This window comes from Euprymna scolopes, chromosome 46 (assembly GCF_053919585.1).
Source record: "Euprymna scolopes isolate OS-2025 chromosome 46, ASM5391958v1, whole genome shotgun sequence".
NCBI lineage: Eukaryota > Metazoa > Mollusca > Cephalopoda > Sepiida > Sepiolidae > Euprymna > Euprymna scolopes.
Window position 1 is genome coordinate 172127252 of NC_136527.1, and position 22959 is coordinate 172150210.

At 33.0% G+C, this 22959-nt stretch overlaps 1 protein-coding gene across 1 annotated transcript; it reads left to right on the forward strand.

Annotated features, from left to right (window-relative positions):
- Positions 1 to 2364: 2364 nt before the first annotated feature.
- LOC145271175 (uncharacterized) lies at positions 2365 to 18224 on the forward strand. Its single transcript, XM_080126702.1, has 2 exons — positions 2365 to 2484; positions 15757 to 18224. The coding sequence occupies exon 2, from the start codon at positions 16379 to 16381 to the stop codon at positions 17339 to 17341; it is 963 nt and encodes a 320-aa protein (XP_079982828.1). The 5' UTR covers positions 2365 to 2484; positions 15757 to 16378; the 3' UTR covers positions 17342 to 18224.
- Positions 18225 to 22959: the final 4735 nt, after the last annotated feature.

Here is a 22959-nt window from a genome sequence, read left to right on the forward strand (position 1 = left end):
AGATGACTGCGAACTAAATGAATTAAACGAACGGTCTACACGTTGCCAGTTTAACGTGCACCAGCTGACCAAACATATATGGAACGTGTTTCGTCTTCTCCGACTTATCAGAGTGGCTGAATCTAGCGTGGCTCGAAATCGGGCCCCCATGAAATAAGCCCAAACCTCTACCACGGGACCATCGCACAAGACTGTTGGATCATCGGGGGGGGGGTCTGTAGATGTTGTTTATTTGTTTTTGTTTGCGATCATTTTTTAATAAATTCAAACAAAAACAAATAAACAACATCTACATTTTAAAAAAACCCGATGGTAGAGATTTACGCTTCTTATAAGTGGGAGAGGGGTCGTGATTGTGAATCACGTTACATTCAGCAACTCTGATGACTCGTAGACGACCAAACACGTGTCAGTGGATAATTGCATTTTAAAAACAATACATATTATTCCCAACTCGCAATTTGGTAAAAATACAATTTCGTATAAATAATTTTAATGCCCATGGTATCGCACAGTTCCCGATAAATCACGTCTCACACGTGATTTTGAGGTGCGCCATGTCACCATGAAAGCAGGTTGCTGGGTGGTGGGGCAGAAACGTTCAGACCTGTGTAGAGTAAATATCGTCAGACTTGTCCAAACTTGTTTACATTTGACTTGAAGGCAACGATATTGTGGTCGTTCAAGAAGCAAGTCAGCCGAACAGTGTTCCATAGGCGAGTAGTTCTAAGAAAGAAGCGTTCAGAACTGTGTAGAGAGAACAACGTCAGATTTTTTTGAACTTGTTTACATTGGACTTGAAGGCAACGATATTGTAGTCGGTCGATGAGCAAACCAGCAGAACAGTGTTGCATAGGCGGGCAGTTTTAAGAAAAAAAAACGTTTAGACCTGTGTAGAGTGAACAACGTCAGGCTCTTCCGAATTTGTTTACAGTGGACTTTAAGGCATCGATACGGTCAAACCAGTAGAACAGTGTACAATGAACATCGTCGAGCGACTCGTCAGATTTTTCCGATTCAAACAAAAAAGAATTCATCCGATTTTTGTTTATTGAATTGCTTACAAAGAAAGATAACTTCTTTTTTTCAATATTTTATTTGCTAACTTTTAACAATTCAATGCATTTAAATCAGTGTAATTTTATGTCAATCTTGATTTCCCCGTTGCCCGTAGACAGCCTTACTTAAAGAAATTTAAACGGTAAAATGTGTAGTTTTCCACTCAAAATGGCTGCCGACTGTGAAGTCACTTTAACGTTTTTTATTTAAAATCAGTGACTCCAAAAATCTATACATGAATTATAGAAATCAATTTGCTAAAAAAATACGTTCCTTTTTATTTCAATTTTACTAGGAAAAAAATAAGTTCGTCTTATAAATTGATTCGTAACTGAACAAACACTAATTTAACGAACTTTTTTTCTTTCAAATTAAATTACAATTTCACTTTTTGTACTTATACATAACACGGACCGTGCTGAAATAGTAACGTTATTATTTAGAAACACATGCTTAACATGGCGAGAGGGAACATGAAACATTATTCTGTCGTTTCATCTAAAATTTATTAAACAACAAAAACCATAAGAATTGAATTTAACTTGAACATCATGTCTATCATGGAATAGTTCGTGTAATGTAAACAGACAACTTGTTGCTCAACTCCCTACATAGTGTCCTTACAATTATGTCCCAGCTCTCCACGTCTGTGCGTTGTTTGGGGAGAAAACGCAATAATTTTTTTTTGTTTCAATTATAAAAACATTTTTAAATATATTTATATATATGTATATTTATAAATATGTATCTTAGAATATATCTGAATATATAAATAAATATATATTTTTAACACCCACCCACACCAATATATATACATAATATATATATATATATATATATATATATATATATATATATAGATATATAGATATATATATATACAAATATATCTATACATATTTAATTGAAATACATATATTTGCATATTTAAACACACACACATATACATATATACATATATATATATATATATATATATATATATATATATATATATATATATATATATATATATATATGTATATGTATGTTAACAGTTAGCAGATAACTAACGCAGAACAGATACCTTAGACGTATTCGATTTATCACCTTAATTTATCATAGTGTTATGATTGGACAATACGTTTAAACTTGACATAATACCGTTTAAACTTGACATAATACCGTTTCATCACACGTAATTAACGTACTTTTAAAAATTGAGAAAGTTTTATTATAATATTTTATTGTTTTTTGTCGCTTTTAATCTGTTTAAAATGTTTATATTTTTATATTCATTGTATCCTTACGTTCTTCCTTCAGTTATTTTTTTTTTAAATACACGTTTGGATCAATTTAGTAAAGAAATACAAATCGACCAATGTTCCTGTTTTGAACACAAACAAAATAGTAATAACCAATTTTTTTATCCGTTTTTTATTTAAGGTAAGATTTTTTTCGATATTTTATTTCCTTACTTTTAACAATCCCATGCATTTGAAATCCTATTTTCCCATAACTTTTAGTTATTTTAATGCATTTCAAACAAGTGTTTTATTTTTTATTTTATTTTATTTATTTATTTTTGCTATGAAAATCTCGATTTACCCCTTTGGGTTTGTATTACTGTACACATAGATTCGAAAAAGTAGTCAAAAAACAAATATATAACAAATAAATGTTATCAAAGGCAAGATAAGTTACTTTTCTGCCAAACTGGCTAGCGATTTTCTGGACATTTCTTTCTCCTGATCTCGCGGGTTTTTTTTTAAATCTCAGTTGACAACATTGCATCATACGCGACAAATAAGAGAAAACCAATAAACAAACGATATTATTAGTAGATAAAAATGGTTTGTATTACTGTACACATAGATTCGAAAAAGTAGTCAAAAAACAAATATATAACAAATAAATGTTATCAAAGGAAAGATAAGTTACTTTTATACCAAACTGGATATAATTCCCGTGTTTTTATTCAATTTAACATGTTTATTCAGCTCGAAAAACATGCAGTGTTTACCGATGTATTGGAAAATTCAAAATGGCGGCCGACTCTCTCTTAAACACGGTAAGTTCGGGAAAAGGTATTATAAATAATAAACTAGACAAAATACTGTTAGAAATTCGCTCAATATATATTACCGTGACATAGGTTGACATATATTCGGTGTTTTTTTTTAAATAGTATTTTGTCTAGTTTATTATTTATAACACCTTTTCCCGAACTTACCGTGTTTAAGAGAGTCGGCCGCCATTTTGAATGGTCCAATACATCGGTAAACACAGTATGTTTTTCGAGCTGAATAAACATGTTAAATTGAATAAAAACACGAAAATTATATTCAGTTTGGTAGAAAAGTAACTTATCTTGCCTTTGATAACATTTATTTGTTATATATTTGTTTTTGACAACTTTTTTGAATCTGTGTACAGTAATACACCCCCCCCCCATTTATAGGAGGAGAGTCTTGGTTTAGTTAAACTTTAATTTAAAATTTAAACAGTAGAAACATTTAAATGATAAATGCGTAGTTTTACACTCAAAATGGCTGCCGATTGTGTAGTCTACTTCAACGTTCACTATTTATCCTTCCAAAATATGTACATGAATTTATAGAAAGAAATTTGCTTTTTTTTTAATTTTCAATTTCTTTGGGAAAATAAAAATCTATTTGTTTTATAAATGGATGCGAAATTGAACAAACTTTTACACACTTTTTTCTTTCTTTCAAATTAAATTACAATTGAACTTTTTGGTACTTATACAAAACACGAACCGATCAGAAATACTAACGTTCTTATTTAGAAACTCATGCTTAACGTGGTGAGCGGGAACAAATAACAAACTATCCTGTAGTTTCATCAAAAATTTAATAAACAACAGCTCATGAGAATAGAATTTAATCTGAACATCCTATTTAAAGTAAAAGGAAACCTAATCTATATTTAAAAATGGTCCCTCTGACTACGTGTTTCTAAGAATATAAAGGTATTTAGCAGAGTAGAAAACAAACAAACAAAAAAGGTAATAAAAAAGTTCATAAGAATAGAATGGCTTCATCTAAAAAACAAAATGGTCCCTCTGACTACATAAGAATATAAAGGTATTTAGCAGAGAAAACAAACAAACAAAAAAGGTAAAAAAAAAAGTTCATAAGAATAGAATTTAATGAACATCATATTTAAAGTAAAAGGAAACATAATCAATAAAAAAAATGGTTTCATCTAAAAAACAAAATGGTCCCTATGACTACGTAAGAATATTTAGCAGAGAAAACAAACAAACAAAAAAAGGTAACAAAAAAATTAACAAATTAAGAAAAGGCGAGAAAGTAACATTGCAATTGAATGTTTGAATGTCGACCATCTTGTCGTTCTAATTTACCAATTCGTTACTATTTGTGTTTTTTTTTAATTTTTGGCTCTTTTGTTTTCGTTTGTAGGTTTCTTTTCCAAAATATATATTCTTAAAAGCATGTTATTGTTCTTTAAATTAAAGAACTTTTGTTTTATTTTGAATTTTAACAAATCACAAATATGCTATATGGGTATAGTGTTAAAAAATATTGATTATTAAAGTGTATGGAACCATGAAATACATATATTAAAAAAAGTATTATTTTATTTTTATTTATATTAAAAAGCTATTTAATATTCTATATTGGATAGGTCATCATTATTCAAGATATACTTTTATAGATGTTTATATAAAAATATTTAAGATTAGATCATGTGAGATAGAGCAATATTAAAAAAAATATATAAAAATAGTAATATACTATATGGCATCTGGAAACAACATGAGGTGTTAAAAGCAGTGCCTGGAAAAGTCATCCCTTTTTTGCTATGTAGGAAAACTGGTCCCTTATTGAATAAATATCGATTGAAAACACATTTTATGATCGTTATTGAAGAAGATATTGTCTTTAAAAGAGAACACAGATCCCATAATATTTACAAAAATATTTAACTTTTGTTTTAAAAAATAAACCTGATCACGGAGTCAAGACACAAAAAACGAAAACATAAATTTTATTTTATAAAATACTTTAGTTTTAACAGTTTTTAACACTGTTTGTTATTACGAAACAAAAATAAAAGAAAACGCTTACGTATTATCAAAGAAAGCAATTATTTTATTTAGAAGATTTAATTTAATTCTTGTACAAATACGAAACGACAGGAAAGAAAACATGGTACTTATGTATTTTTGGCACCGCCCTAAAATAATAACGTTATTATTTGGGGAGAGGAGGGTATCGTTTAAAAGTAATTTCGGGGGGCATTTCTGCAGTATGCAGACGGCGGCTATTGTTAGAGGGAGATAACTCCAATTTCTCATTGGTCAAATAACACGGCAAATAAGTAACAAATAAGATTTTTTTCCGAACAGAAAAATATTTGAAAACCAAAACATTTCTTGTATTAAAATGGATGAATATATAATTGTAAAAACATTTATTTAAAAGTCTGCGTAAGAAAATATAATTATAATAAATAAATTTTTGTAATAAAAACTACATTGGATAAAGATTTAGAGTAAAATCGCTTTTTTTTTTTTGTCTGACAAACAAATAATTAAAATGGAACATTTTTTTTAATTAAAGCGAATTTGGAGGGTTAACAACAAATTAACACTTTAAATGTTTTTTGACCGAGAAGAAGCGCGACCAGGAGACAGTTTAGAGAAATACGTCAAGAAGAGCTGCCGTCCTTATACTACAAAAGTGCCCGTTGTTGTTCCGTGAAAACAAAAAGTGTTAAAACTAAATTAATTTTTCGGTACTTTACGAGGAACGTGGACCCTGCGTAAACGGTATTTTTATTTAATGCATGCTCCCTCAAAGCGTTTCACTTTCTTCGTTTATTTTTAATCGCGTATTTACTTTATTTTTTTTTTCTTTGGGTAGATTTGATTCATACTTTTAATTCGTGATTGTTTTTATTTTACTTTTATTTCATTTTAATTTTTTAGTTTCTCCTCTTAATATTTTGTTAAATCATTTTTCATACATATTCAAATAATGCTTTCCTTTTTTTTTTTTTTGCCTCAAATAGTACGTTCAAAAAGTTTTCGCGATTCAATAAACTAAAGAAAACCTTTTGCGCATGCGCTTTGAGGGAGCAATCATTAAAGTAAAAATATGTTTATTCAGGGCCCACATTCCCCATGAAGTACCAAATTTTCTAAATAAAATATTTGTTTTATTATTTGGTAATACAAGAAGTGTTTTCTTTTTATTGATTGGTTCGTAATAACACAAGAAATGTTAAAAACTAAAGTAAGTTTTTTTTATAAATATAGGGTTTCGCTTTTCGTGTCTTCCGTTCCGTTTCGTTACATAATCAACAATATCTGTTAAACTATATCTACCGCCGTATTTTCTTTAATTTTCTATTTTTCAGCGATTATCGAGACTCCCAAGACGTAATCATCTCATGTCGGATAGTACTTTCTTTTTTTTTTTTTTTTTTTACTAAATAAACTCTTTAAAATGAGTTGAACCACCAAATACTTTCGGAGCTAGTCAGAAAACGAACACTTAGAAAAATCAATTATTTTATTTTATTTTTTTAAACAACGGTAAACGAGTAAAAGTATGGTTTAAAATATTATGGGATGTGTATTCTCTTTTAGAAACAATATATGTAAAAAAAACTGTCATAGAATGTGTTCTCAATCAATATTTCTTCAATAAGGGACCAGTTTTCCTACCTAGCAAAAAGTGTCGGTTTCCGGGTACGAGTTTTCTGGGGATGAATTTTCCTAAATTCGTCGCAATGATATCCATAAATTACAAAAAAAAAAAAAAAAAAAAAAAAAAAAAAAAAAAAAAAAAAAAAACGACGATGTAGACCATTAATTAATAACAAAACAAATTTCGAAAAGATTAAAGTTCAGTACTTGTACAGTTTAATTAAGACATAAAAAAATGAAAATATCGAAAAAGGTTATATTGCACGTATCCGTTATGGAATGAAGTTCTCTGAAAAAACTTTCACTTAATTCCATCAAGTAGTTTTTTTTTTTTTTTTTTTTTTTTTACAGCTAAAAACCAATTTGCTATGATACCGATCAAAAGGTTCAATTTTAGGAAGAAAAGCTAGTAATAAAAATGGGGAGGAGTATCGGAACTTTACATGGAGTTATCTCCCCGTGACGTGTTCAACACATTACATAATGGCTGACTTCAATGCTCTATCATAAGAACGTGTTTTTCCGCTGTAAAAAAAAGACTACTCGATCAAATTAAATTAAAGTTTCTTTTCGTAGATCTTCAGTCCAAAACCAATACGTACAATATAATTTTTTTTCGATATTTTCACTTTTTAATACCTTGATTAAACTGTACAAGTACCTAAAGTTCTGCTAAAAATGCTGAAGATTAAAAAAAAATACTTCCCTCATTACGATTCGATCTCTTCGGTTTCTTTTATTTACCAAACCTCAATTTTCGTCAATTGTATTCAAAATATATTCTCAGTAATATTAAATTTTCTACCTTATCGTTTTCAGTAATTTTTGGATATGTTCGTTTCTTCGACATGTCAAAGACGATACCATTGGTTTTATTTGAAAGTTTGTATTTCGACTTTAGATCTAATAAAAAGCCTCTATTTAAATGTTATACTTATATTGGTGCCCGGAAAACTCGTCTTGGGAAAACTCGTCTCTGGAAAACTCGTCTCTGGAAAACTCGTCTCTGGAAAACTCGTCTCTGGAAAACTCGTCTCCGGAAAACTTGACACCGGAAAACTTGACCCCGGAAAATTCGTCTCCTTTCGCTAGGTAGGAAAGCCGGTCCTTTATTGAATAAATATCGATTGAAAACACATTTTATGATCGTTCTTGGATATATTGTTTTTTTTTTAATAGACTGTAGCCCCCCCCTAACATTTTAAAAAAATATTTTTACTTGTTTAATTTTTTGGTTTTAAATAAAATCGATTTTCTAAGTGTCCGTTTTCTATCTAACTGGCTAAGTTCTTAGTGGTTTCACTTATTTTAAAGCGTTGATTTTGTTCATACAAAGTTAATTACAATTTTTTGTTTGTTCTTATTTTAATGCTGTTTTTTTTAGTCTAAAAACAATAATATAAAAACAAAACAAAAAAATTAAAAAACAGGGAGCGATTTTCGATTCTGCGGTAGTTTTTTGCTTTGGTTTTTTTAATTATGATAGTTTTTTTTTGTTATGCTTTTGTTTTCTCTCATACCAAATGCACTCATGCGTTATTTAAAATTATAATTTTATCAATTATCAGCATTTATTGTCGTCCTGTTAAATTTTACAAAAAGTAACTGATAAATTAAAAGCGAAATATTTTTTTGGCGCGAGAGATGCCATGTGCCCCATGTGCTAACAATCTCTCGTTAACTAATTTTTAATTTTGTTAATTTTTACTTCAAAATTCTAAAATTAATCATTAAGAGAAAAAGTAATCACTAAATTTATTAATCAATTTTATTGAAAACTCCTCTATCGTTTATCAAGAATCTTTTTAATTTCATTTTTTGTTGGTTGTTTTTCGGGGGGGGAGATATAGTTTTTACCCCCCTTCTCTCTCTCTAAATTATATTTTAAAAAATATTAAACTTTATTATTTTCTTTTTAAAACCAAATCTCTCAGTAATTTCTTTAATTTTCTATTTTTTAGCGATTATCAAGACCCCTAAGATGTGATATACCGGACATTATTTCTCGTTCTCACGTAACACTCGACATGTTTTTTTGTGTGTTTTCTGTGTTTTTTTTTCTTTACTGAATAAACGATTCCAAATAAATTAAACAACAAACAACATAGTCGGCGAGGTAGAAAAATCGATTTTACCCTTTTATAAACAACAGAAAATAAGTAAATTCTTTTTATATTAATATAAAAAAAAATATGCGGTCTCGTTTATGAACATAATAAACGCTTTAAAATAAGTGAAACTACTAAAAACTTAGCCAGTTAGGTAAAAAAACGGACACTCAGAACATCGATTTTATTAGAAAAAAAATTAAACAAGTAAAAATATTTTCAAACAATATTATGGGGCTATAGTCTATTTAAAAAAAAAAACAATATCTCCTTCCAGAACGATCATAAAATGTGTTTTCAATCAATATTTATTCAATAAGGGACCAGTTTTCCTACCTAGCGAAAGGGGACGAGTTTTCCGGAGACGAGTTTTCCCGGGACGAGTTTTCCGGGCACCGTTATAAAATAGGTGTGAATGAAAATTTAAAATGTACATCTTTATATCTTGATGCGTGTACAAATTAGTGATCTTTTAAACTAACGCATTTCAAACGAAAACAGAATTGCGTACTTGTCATGTCAAAATAAGTACAAATTTTATGAATTACAAAACATTTCAAGCAGAATAGAAGTTAAAAATTGTCGAAAGCACTCTTTTCTTGGGTTGTTTTAAACATGGAATGGAAATTAAAATTTCGTTTCGTTTTACTGTTTTTTTTTTTAATGTCAAATTTATTTCAAATTGCTCTGGTCCCATATTTTACTCAAATGATGGACAAACAAAATATATTTTTCCAGTAAAGAAGTTTCGATTTCTCAAATTGTCCTTTCCTTCTCACTCATACCGAAACAGCATCTTTTTCCAATTTTGTTTTTCGTTGGGCATTAACACATAGTTTGAGCATTAACACATAGTTTGCACAACGCCATGTTCGACCTTTTTGAGTTTCTACACTATTGTGATGAAATTTCGGAAATCGTAATACTGAATTTCACATGAAAACCTTGGTATCTACGTTTGCTTCATACTTATAAGATTATTATATCAAAAAATTTCGAAAATCGATAAGATAGAAAATTATTTATCAAAGAAAATAAAAATAGAATTTGATGAAAACGATCATAAGACACGAGAGTTCAAAACGGAGGTAATTTTCCGTTTTGATTTAAACAAGATAATGGCAATTTTCACTCGCTAACACGATTACAATTGTTGTCTTTTTTTTAAACAATTCAGTAATATTCAGGTAATTTCGACTGCATAATTTAGTAGTTACTCATTTCTCCAACACTCATAACATTTGACTTTCTTATTTAAAAATAAAACTACTTGAAGAATTTACGTGATTTTTGAAACATGATATTTTCCTTTCGTTAAAACATCGGGTGAAACAAATAGAAGCCTGGACTTCCATTCTAATTGTAAAACAAATAAACTAATTGTCATGAAAAAATGTAAAAATTTTGTAAACCTTTTTTTTTTAACGAATGTTTTACAAAAATCAGTAATGCTTGATTTAAATTGCGTTCCAATGCCCTGGAAAACCTCATCAAATCACCTGTTTTTAAAAATTCAGGTAATCGGTCATCTTTCTATCAGTAGAGACCAATAAGTCTCCTATGATTCGTGAGTAAATTGCTGGAATATGTGTTAAATAGAGAAGTAATCAACCACCTCGGCAAAAAATAACCTTCTTAGTGACATGCAATATGGTTTCAATTCTGATAGATCTACATCAGATATGCGGACGGTTATCTCATAGGATTAATGAATCTCTTGACAAAGGCTTCCATTCTAGGTTAATTGCTCTTAATATATCAAAGTTAGGTAGTACTAGAATGGAGTACTGTGGCCAACTTTTGGGCAGGAGTTGCAAGAAATACATTAGGCTGCTTTGACAAATATATTTCGTAGCCTAATGGGGTATGCTCTTTGCTTTTCCCTGCAAGCTCTTTCCCACAGCAGAGACGTGGCAAGTGCTCGGCTGAGTTCCAATCTATGGTTCCCCTCGCCAAACCTTCACGAAAAACACCCGTCTAGCTGAAATCACTATCAATAATTTTCCTCACTCTTTATCTGTGCCTAAACCTAAATGTAGATTCCATGAACAAGATTTTTTACTTAGAACTGCCATCCCGTGAAACCCTCTACAGTTTACCTGATTTTTATCTGACTACAATTTGGTAATCTGTAATCTAACGTAACGAATTCCCGATGAATCGTCCTCTTAAGTAATCCAATTTACCAAATTTCCACGACTATCGATTACTACGATATTACCCAATTAACTTATATACACTCAATCACTCTTATCTTTACGTGCTCCCCGGCTTTGATATATAATGATCTCTGTGAAAAATAATGTAAATAAAAAATATAATTCACTAAAATTTAAATATAGTTATTGATTTCGCCTTGCTTAATAACCGACACGAATTAAAAATTATGAATCCCCAATAAAAAAATTACCTTAAATATATTATTCATTCTGAAATTTAGATTTTTGTAGAAAAAAATATGCGCTTATTTTAGTAGAACATATGGTGTTTCTAAGAAAATAATGACATTTAGATTTTTTCAAAAATTTGTTTTAGTAAAACGTATGTGATTTCGCAGATAACACCAATTTTTACCATTAATGACAATTTATTTGGAAGTTGGTCGAATCGTTAGATAACTGAACACAAAAACTGATTTTCCGATATTAAATTGTTTTAACATTTTATTTTTTATCTGTTTATTGTCTATCTTATGTGGTTAGAGAATGTGGTTTGCTATTTGAATTTGGATCACTTTTTAAAATAAATTTTACATAAAATAAACACCCATTTATTGGCCATCATCAATTAAACAAAAGTTGATTTAGAAAAAATATTACCTCTAAAAATCATCATCAACGTTCTGATCCCCATCTGGCATCAATTAAAATGAATGGCTCTTGTCTTGGGGAGGCCTCAAGTTTTGACAGGCTTCTGGGCTTGACCTTTACTCCTGATCTTAAATGGAATACGTACATCAAATCTGTTGCCAAGGCCTCTGGAAAACTGGTCGGATCCTTCTATCGATCCAGTAGATATCTCACTGCTGATGGAATTCTCTATCTATATAAGAGCCAGATACGTCCAAGGATGGAATACTGTTTCCACATATGGGCAGGAGCTGCTAGAAATGACTTGTCCTGCCTTGATTGGGTTCAAAATAGACTTCGTGGCCTGGTGTGAGATGTCCTTTTCTCTTCGCTGCAACCTCTATCTCACAGAAGAGATGTTGCGAGTTTGTCTCTGCTTTATTGTTATTTTCATGGGAAGTGTTCGAGTGAGCTTCAATCTATGGTCCCCCCTCGCCAAACTTTCAAAGAGACACTCGTCTAGTTGAAAACACTATCAATAATTCCCCCCACGCTTTATCTGTGCCTAAACCTAAACATAGATTCCATGATCAAAGCTTCTTTCTTAGAACTGCACGCCTGTGGAATTGTCTTCAGTTTTTCTGCGTTCCAGCTGTCTATAATATGGTTGTCTTCAAGTCCAATGTGAACAAGTTTCTGATGAGCCGTTCCACTTAAGTTAGCAAATTTACCGAACTTCGAATATCGATTACTATATTGTCCTTTTGACTACTGTACACTCTTTAACCCTTATCTTTGAGTGGCCTATCGGCTTTGATAAGTAGTGCCGCCCATGTAAAAAAATTTATTTAAAATAAAAATAGTGTTTTGATATTACATTCAACTGCCGCAAAGAAGGAATTTAAAAAGAAAAAAATATGTTAGAGTGGGAGATTACTTTACTATATAATATAAACGTACAATAAACATTGACTTCATGGACACTTAACAGTAAGCAAGATCTGTAATCCTTCGCACTTTTCAATTCTTTTGGCAGTAGTACAGATGGATCCTATCGATTTTTCCTAATACGCTTTCGTGGTTGAGTAGGGATAAACGAGTATTCTCCTGAAATAATCTATAAATTTGAATAATATACTTGAAAGTTGAGAAATATATAAGAAAAACAAAAAAAAAATAACTGATAACATAAATGTGCAGGATTGAAGTTTAGACTTTTTTACTGTGGATTGTCCAGCCGAATTAGTTACGTTTTTGACATTGAATAATTCCCTTTAAAGAAATTGTCGATAGTTTTGATAATTTAAAATGTTCCTATATCAAGTATATGCACGTGCTTGGAGAAGGCAAAAACAAACGTTTTCTGATTAACCTTGATATATTTTGTTGTTTATCTAATAAAGGGGTACTGTGTGTGTGATCGGCTAGTTGTTCTGTCTATTTGTTATATATATTCATATTTAATTGTTCATATGATTTTGTGTGTGTGTGCGCGCCCGCGTGTGTGTTACATGTATTTTGGGGCATGCCTTAACTCCACGCGTCGTTGCTCTTGTTCTCCTGGAATTCATCCTGTTCTTGGAGGGGAGAGTAGGAACCTATTTTAGACGAATCTTCATTCACTCCAAGACGATGATTGTTTTTTTTTATAGTTTTTATTCACCTTCCAGGTGTCAATCGCAGAAGAATGGAAAGTGAATTTCTTTGCTTGCATTGTTCGTTTTCAAAGTCTTATTTTCACACACGTCGGCGCCCCCCTCCTCCAGTGAAGGGAGGGGACAATCTGTTTAGCCGTCTGTTCTTCTCTACTGATTCTAGAAAACCTGATCACGAAACTCTCAGGTAAATCCGATCAGCTGACCCTCACTTCCGGTAAAACGTGTTTACAATATAATTTACACACATCCCTCTATTTCTCGATCCATTTCCTAACAGATATATTTCTCATAATAACAATGGTAATATTCATATATATATATATATATATATATATATATATATATATATATATGCGTTTTCATGAAAAGAGATGTGCGTTTATAATGTATATATTCAATAAGGCTATCTTAAAATTGCAACGATGAAAGTGACTTACACTTTCAGAACATATGTAACTTTATTAAACATTTAATTCCCATACATATTGTTTAAATTACTGCGTCTCGCACGTGTTTCATTGCATGGCATAAACCAAACACATAATCAGACTTTTCATTAATTTATCAAATAAGAAAATGTTCACGTTTTCTTAGTCTCAAAAGGAAACGTAATTCTCAAGCGAATTAGAAAGGTTTAAAATCCGAAATCCAGTAAAACAGTAAAACATCAACCCGTTATGAATAAAATATTTGAGACACACCGATATGCAGAAGGAATAAGTTTTGTTCGTTCACCATGATTGGAATAGGTCCATTCTAAATGTCATATTAAAATCCTTACTGAACTTCCAACGTTACTACATTTTACTAATTTATATGGAAGGTGGAAAAAAAGAAAAAAAGATGAAAAATCATAACAAAACTATACAAATAAAAAAAAAAACGCTAGAAAAAGTTGGATGAAATAATTCGTTGAATTATAGTAACAATTTGTTAAATTCCAAAAATAAAAAAATACTTTGTAATGTTAGGTAAGATACCTAATTCACAGATTTCGATTTCTTTTATGTATACAAACATGTATTATCATGTACCGTGATCGACCTGAGGGAGCGATTTGCCCCTCATTGGGGAGCCGGGTGACTATGATAAGATAGCTTTAATATCTCTCGGGCAACGGCGGATATCCCAAGACTTGAACTGAAATATATAGATATATTTTGCTTTGTTTGAAAATAAGAGATATATTGTTGTTTGAGAGGTGGACAACAGGAAATGTGAGAATGTTAGAATAATCGACTGTACTTGTCGACCTAGAGAATCATTCAGACTGTGGCTGTCTGAATGATGGGACGTGACCTTTTGAGGTCATGGGAATTGAGTGTTGATTTTGGTCCCCAGATTTCCAAACTCTCGACTATAGTCGAGCTGCACATACAATCCGAAGCTGCATGTCGTAATTTGATTGGCTTAGGAGACTTTCCACTCCGACGCCCTCTCACTATATAATGTTAACCCGCTAGATTAAGCAGATTCTCGTTTGATTGCAAGGGGAACAGATCACTTTTTTCCATAGCTACCAACGTAATAGATGCACTGAGACTAAAGCTGCTTTCAGGTCTGCCAGCAACCACTGTAAAAGAGTAATAAAAAATGCAAGAGAGCTATATGCCCAGTCTGTGAAATCCAAGGTAGCTGATCAGCGGCTTGGTTCCCACCAGTTTTGCCAAATAACAAATAGGATCCTGAACAGAAGTGTGCGTTCTATCCCAACCATTATCAATGGACCAGAGGTCATCTCGTCAGCGTCAGACAAGGCCCAACTATTTGCAAAGAACTTTGCAGCTAATTCTACTCTATGCGATGAAGGCCGCCAACTCCCCATATTTCCTTCCATAACACAGAACAAGCTAGGTAACATACAAATATGCATGCATGAGGTCGCCAAGCTAATCAAGAACCTAGATTCCAGTAAAGCAACTGGCCCTGATGGCATCCCAATTATAATTATAGTGTTAAAAAAGCTTCAACCTGAACTTGCTCCCATACTTACGAAACTATTTAAGCGCTGCCTTAAGGAGAAGTGCTTTCCTACTCCCTGGAAGACCTCATCAGTTTGCCCTGTATTTAAGAATTCAGGTGATAAGTCATCCCCCTCTCAGTACAGCCCAATAAGTCTCCTGTGTGTTATGAGTAAGTTGCTGGAATCCATATTAAATAGAGAAATAGTCAACCACCTCAGCAGGAATAACCTTAGTGACACACAATATGGTTTCCGCTCTGCAAGATCTACTTATCGTTTCTAAAAATTCCTACTATATTATTGTTTATTTTACTTTATTAATTGCATAATTCCTGTATCTATTACAAAATACTATGAATAATATTTAACATTTAAACAATATGAATGTGAATTAAGAGTTTATTTCTATAATTTTAAAATGTTTTATAAAGTTATGTTTCTTGTTTTGTTGGCAAGATTAAAATAAACAATATTAATTTTATTTATTTTTTATTTGCAGATGTTCTTGCTGAAATGTTTTTAATGAATACGAAATAAAGCATACGAGAACTCACACTGGGGAAAACTCACATTCGTGTAAACTGTGTGGATAATCTGTTTCTAAAGAAACCAAAGTTAGTGAGACATATGAAATCTCACACTGGGGAACAGCAAAATTCTTTTGAAGTGTGTGGGTATTCTTTTATTGAAAAATCAAGGTTAGTGAGACATAAGATTATACACAAGGTAAAAACCCCATTCTTGTGCAGTGTGTGGATATTCTTGATTTTAAAAATCAACATTAAAGACACATACGAGAATTTATACTGGGAAAAGCCACATTCTTGTGAAGTGCGCGGATATTAATTTTCCCGAAAATCAGCATTAAAGACACCCGAGAACTCACATTAAAGAGAAGCCAAATTTTTGTAAAGTGTGCGGATATTTTTTCTAAAACTCGGATTTACTGATTAATATGAGAACTCAAACTGGGGAAAGGTCACATTCTCGTGAAGGTGTGAATATTCGTGTCCTTTAAATCAGTATTTTTGACATATATGACAACTCATACTGGGGAACAGCCACATTCTTGTGAAGTGTGCAAATATTCTGTTTCTGAAAAATAAAACTTGGTGAAACATATGAGAACTCACACGATGGAAAAGCAACATTCTTGTGAAGTGTGCGGATATTATTCTTCTCAAAAATTGGATTTACTGATCCATATGAGAACTCACACTGGTGAAAAGCCATATTCTTGCGAAGTGTGTGGATATTCTTTTTCTCGAAACTCAACATTAGTGAGACATATGAGAACTCACACTGGGGAAAAGTCACATTCATGTGAAGTCTGCGGATATTCTTTTTCTCAAAAATCGGATTTACTGATCTATATGAGCACTCACACTGGTGAAAAGCCATATTCTTGCGAAGTGTGCGGATATTCTTGTTCTAAAAATTCCATATTACTGAGACATTTGAGAACTCACACTGGGGAAAAGCCACATTCCTGTGAAGTGTGCGGACATTCTTTTTCGGACAAATCATACTTGGTGAGACATATGAGAACTCACACTGGGGAAAAGCCATATTCTTGTGAAGTGTGTGGATATTCTTTTTCTGACAAATCAAACTTGTTGAGACACATAAAAACTCACACTGGGGAAAGGCCATATTCTTGCGAAGTGTGCAGATATTCTTTTTCTCAAAAATCGGATTTACTGATCCATATGAGCACTCACGCTGGAGAAAAGCCATATTCTTGCGAAGTGTGCGGATATTCTTGTTCTAAAAAATCCAGATTAGTGAGACATATGAGAACTCACAATGGGGAAAAGCCACATTCCTGTGAAGTGTGCGGACATTGTTTTTCGGACAAATCATACTTGGTTAGACATATGAGAACTCACACTGGGGAAAAGCCACATTCTTGTGAAGTGTGTGGATATTCTTTTTCTGACAAATCAAACTTGTTGAAACACATAAAAACTCACACTGGTGAAAAGCCATATTCTTGCAATGTCTGCGGATATTCTTGTTCTAGAAAATTTATATTAGTGACACATTTGAGAACTCACACTGGGGAAAAGCCACATTCCTGTTAAGTGTGCGGACATTCTTTTTCGGACAGATCATACTTGGTGAAACATATGAGAACTCACTCTGGGGAAAAGCCACGTTCTTGTCAAGTGTGTGGCTATTCTTTTTCTAACAAATCAAATTTGTTGAGACATATAAAAACTCACACTGGCGAAAATTGATCCTCTAAGGAGACAGTTTATCTCCTCTACTATTTTGCCTGTCAATTGATCCTCTAAGTAAGCTTCTAAAGAACTGCCAAGGTGCATATAATCTAAGTTACAGCCGCCAAAGAGAATCCACAAAGTTAATAAACCATTTATTTTGATGGATGATCTTAAGCTCTATGCTAGCTCGAATAGGGATTTAGATCATCTACTGAAAATCGTCCACACTTTTTCTAATGACATCAAAATGAAGCTCGGGCTGGATAAGTGTGCTATGTGTACTCTGAAAGCTGGCACGAAGCTATCTACTGAAAATATACAGCACGATGAAAATAGTGTAATCAGAGAACTGGATGAACAGGAAACATACAAATACCTCGGCATTGATGAGAATGAGTCCATCCAGCAGTCCAAGATGAGAGAGAACTAAGCCAAGAATATTTACGCCGAGTAAGAAAAATCTGCAAAACTGAAATCTCAAAAAAGCCACAATCCTCAGCATAGGTCAGTACATAATAAGTTCCTGTAACGCCAAGCTTATGAAAATTAAAGACCATTTTCAGAATCGAGCAAGTAGTACAACATCTATAACACAACTTGCCACTCATTTTGGAAAGGATTGCCTTACAAATGATACTGAGAACCCAAACAAGCCTGCCACTGACATAGCCCAGCAAAGTCGGAAAAATACACTAGCCAGTTCCATAGTGTTAAAACAGAAGTATGGACCAACCATAAACGGGCAAAATACCTACCGACTGAACTATCCCAAGAATATATTGATAGGGATGGTTCCCTGGACTGGCTCAAAAAAGGATCCCTCCATTATGACCAAGAGAGGTTGATATTGGCTGCACAAGACCAGGGCCTCATGACAAATGCCTTCAAAAAGATGTGTGGTCTAAGCAACAATAATAAATGCAGGTTCTGTAGCACTGAGAGTGTGGGCCACCTGATTTCTAGTTGCAAAGTCCTACTCAGAGATGGTTATTATACAGATCGCCATAACGGAGTTTGCAACTACCTTCACTAGAAGATATGTACGAAACTCAACATTCAGTGTAGCAAAGATCCTGGGAACATGTACCCGAACGAAGAAAAAGACCTTAGGCAACTAAATAACGACACATATGCAGCTGGACTGTACATTAGCAACAAAATGCTTCCTCTGAATAAACAGCAACAAAGAAACAAAAAACCTAATGTAACCAAAGCAACACCAAAATGGAAAGTCAAGCTGCTGAAACAAATAAACACCTGTAGACAGGAGCTTAGCCAATTAAAGCAATTAATGAAGAATCCCACAGTGGAAGGTAGACTCAAAAACAGTGTCAAAAGAATCTGTGCGAAATTTAAAACAAATTGTAAAAATGTTGGAAACATAGTGAAGGAACTGGAAGGCAAAATACCAGCCATTTTCCAAAGAATTAAACATCGCATGGCTAAGATTCATGCAAAGACACAGAATAAGCCTTTTGCAAACAATCCCAAAACTTTCTACAGAAATCTAATAAGAGAAGAAATTAAAATCCAAGATCCTCCATGTAAACACGAATTTGACGATTACTGGAGACCCTTATTTGAAAAAGAGGAAGTACATAACGAAGAGGCCCAGGGTATCGCGGATATTATCAATGCAAATAAAAATAAAAGAGAAATGCCAGAGCCAGAAATAACGCCAGATAAGATAAGATCAAAGCTGGCACGAGCTTCAAATCACAAGAAACCTGGCATCGACAACATATCTAACTTCTGGTTAAAACAGCTAACAGCATTGCATGATCATTATAGCAGATGTTTCACCAGAATGTTGAAAGCTTATGAAGCGACACCATCATGGCTATTAAAAGGCGATACAAGCTTAATAGTTAAAAAGCACAGAAACTAAAAACCCCAGCAGATATCGCCCAATATGCTTCCTAACCACGACCTAAAAGCTATTCACTGGATTAATAGCTGACAGCATTTATGACCATCTTTCATCCGGAGATTATCTTGAGGAGGAACAAACAGGATGTAGGAAAAACTGCCTGGGCACCAAAGATCAATTGCTCATCAACAAGACCATTTTGGAAGATTGCAGGAAAAGAAAAAGAAATCTAAATATGGCATGGATAGATTATCAGAAAGCATTTGATAGTGTACCCCATTCGTGGATACTAAAATGCCTTTAATTATATAAAATCCACCCGACCATACGAGAAATTTTAGCTGCCCAAATGAAGGAGTGGCAAACATCCATTACCTTAAACCATAACGGGGGAAGGATATCTATTCCAAATATGAGAATAAAAAGAGGAATCTTCCAAGGAGACAGTTTATCTCCTCTACTATTTTACTTGGCAATTGATCCTCTAAGTAAGCTTCTAAAGAACTGTCAAGGTGCTTATAATCTAAGCTACAGCCGCCAAAGAGAATCCTCCAAGTTAATAAACCATTTATTTTTCATGGATGATCTTAAGCTCTATGCTAGCTCGGATAGGGATTTAGATAATCTACTGAAAATTGTCCACACTTTTTCTAATGACATCAAAATGAAGCTCGGGCTGAAAAAGTGTGCTATGTGTACTCTGAAAGCTGGCAAGAAGATATCTATTGAAAATATACAGCACGATGAAAATAGTGTAATCAGAGAACTGGATGAACAGGAAACATACAAATACCTCGGCATTGATGAAAATGAGTCCATCCAGCATTCAAAGATGAGAGAGAAACTAAGCCAAGAATATTTACGCCGAGTAAGAAAAATCTGCAAAACTGAAATCACAAACAACAACAAAGTTACGGCAATTAACCAACTTGCCATACCAGTACTAACATATAGTTTTGGCATTATTGACTGGCCTCAGAAAGACATAAATTGGCTTGACACAAAGACAAGGAAAATGTTAAACTTTGTACCGAGTTATTTATCGAAATCAGTGCATGCCTCGTTTGTACCTACCCAGACGAGAAGGAGGTATGGGACTCTCGGAAGTCAATCATCAACACAGAGCCACAATCGTCAGCATAGGTCAGTACATAATAAGTTCCTGTAACCCCAAGCTTATGAAAATTAAAGACCATTATCAGAATCGAGCAAGTAGTACAACATCTATAACACAACTTGCCACTCATTTTGGAAAGGATTGTCTTACAAATGATACTGAGAACCCAAACAAGCCTGCCACTGACATAGCCCAGAAAAGTCGGAAAAATACACTAGCCAGTTCCATAGTGTTAAAACAGAAGTATGGACCAACCATAAACGGGCAAAATACCTACCGACTGAAATATCCCAAGAATATATTGATAGGGATGGTTCTCTGGACTGGTTTAAAAGAGGATCCCTCCATTACGTCCAAGAGAGGTTGATATTGGCTGCACAAGACCAGGGCCTCATGATAAACGCCTTCAAAAAGATGTGTGGTCTAAGCAACAATAACAAATGCAGGTTCTGTAGCACTGAGGTTGAGAGTGTGGGCCACCTGATTTCTGGTTGCAAAGTCCTACTTGGAGATGGTTATTATACAGATCGCCATAACGGAGTTTGCAAATACCTTCACTGGAAGATATGTAAGAAACTCAACATTCAGTGTAGTAAAAAGTCCTGGGAACATATACCCGAACGAACAGTTGGGAATGACAACTACACTATTCACTATGACTACATAATCCCTTCTGCTACATATCTTGAAAACGCAGCTGTTAAACCAGATATAATGATTTGGGACAGAGCAAACAAAAAAGCGACTGTAATAGAGGTCAGTGTACTCAATGATACAGGGCTTAACAGAGCTGAGAGGAAAAAGATAACAAAGTATCAAGGACTTATGTATGATATGAAACGAAATTGGAAATTAAAAGACGTTTCAATTGTGCCAGTCATCATAGGAGCAACTGGGCTTATGAAAAAGAACTTTAAAAAGTACATAGCAAGCATACCCGGTGAACCAAGTGCAAGTGAAATACAAACGATTGCACTGAAAGGGACGCCTAGAATCCTGAAAAGATCTCTTGGTTGGACTCACTAAAATAGGGGTAAATGTCAGACATCTGGTTGGATGTCCCATCCCCTAGAAGAAAAATGAAAAGAAAAAAGGGAAAAGTCCCATTCTTGTGAATTTTGTGGTTATTCTTGTTCTCACAAATCTAATTTAGTGACACATATTAAAACTCACACTGGGCACAAGCCACATTCTTGTGAAGTGTGTGAATATTCTTGTTCTCGCAAATCAAATTTAGTGACACATGAAAACTCACACTAGGTCTGAAGAGAGCTGAAATGAGAAACATACCAAGTATCAAGGTCTCATGTATAACATGAAAAGAAACTGGAATCTTAGAGTCATGTAAATTATACCAGTTATTATATGTGCCTCAGGGCTTATGAAGAACCTGAATTCCTACCTATATTCCTGGTGAACCAAGTGCAAAAGAGTTCAAGACAATTACACTTAAGGGAACAATGAGGATACTAAAAAGAGCTCTCAGTTGGTTTCAATAAAAAGCGGGGCAATGTTGACAGCTGGTATACTACAACGTTTTAAAATGGTTTATTGGCAAGAGGAAAATTACATTCTCAATTTCTTTATTAACTTTTGTTTGAGAGATAAAGAACTTTAATGGAACATTTGAATATCTATCTTCGTAAAATAAAACAAAAAAATAGGGGAAATGTGTGAATATTCTTGTTTTCACAAACCAAATTTAGTGATACATATGAAAACTCACACTGAAGTCTTACCTAACTAATATTCCTGGTGAACCAAGTGCAAAGAGATCCAGATAATTGCACTTAAGAGAACAACGAGGATAATAAAAAGAACTCTCGGTTGGTTTTAATGAAAAGCAGGGCAATGTTAGCAGCTTGTTTTGCTGCTCCATACCCAGCGTTACTATCTTCAAAGGAAAAAAATAAAAAAGGAAAGGATGGCATTCTTGTGAAGTATGTGAGTAAGTCATATGAGATATCACACTGATATTTGTTGATCTTCATGTTAAAGAAAGTAACAATAAGTCACTGAAAAAAAACCCTCGGATATAAATTTAAACTTTAATAGAATGAAGTGTTAGCCCCAGGAAGGAGCCCCTTGATCTCTTCAAACAAACAAAAGTAAAATAAAATAAAAAAAGGGAAATCTGTGAAGAGATGCAACTAGATAGGTCGTCTTTGGCCTTAAAAGAGCAGAACGGGAAAAGATAACAAAATATAAGGACCTAAAAAAATGATCTAAAAACAACATTGTCTCTGAAAGAAATAAACATTATACCAGTTGTGACAGGAGCAACTGGCCTAATAAAAAACAACCTTCAGAAATACTTAGAAGTAATCTCTGGAAAACCAATCTGCAAGGAAATGCAGATAGCAGCCATAAAGGGAATAGTGACTATTCTTTAAAGAGCCCTCAGATATAAATTTAAACTGTAATAGAATCAAGTATTAGCCCCAGGAAGGAGCCCCTTGATCTCTTCAAACAAAAAAAAATAAAATAAAA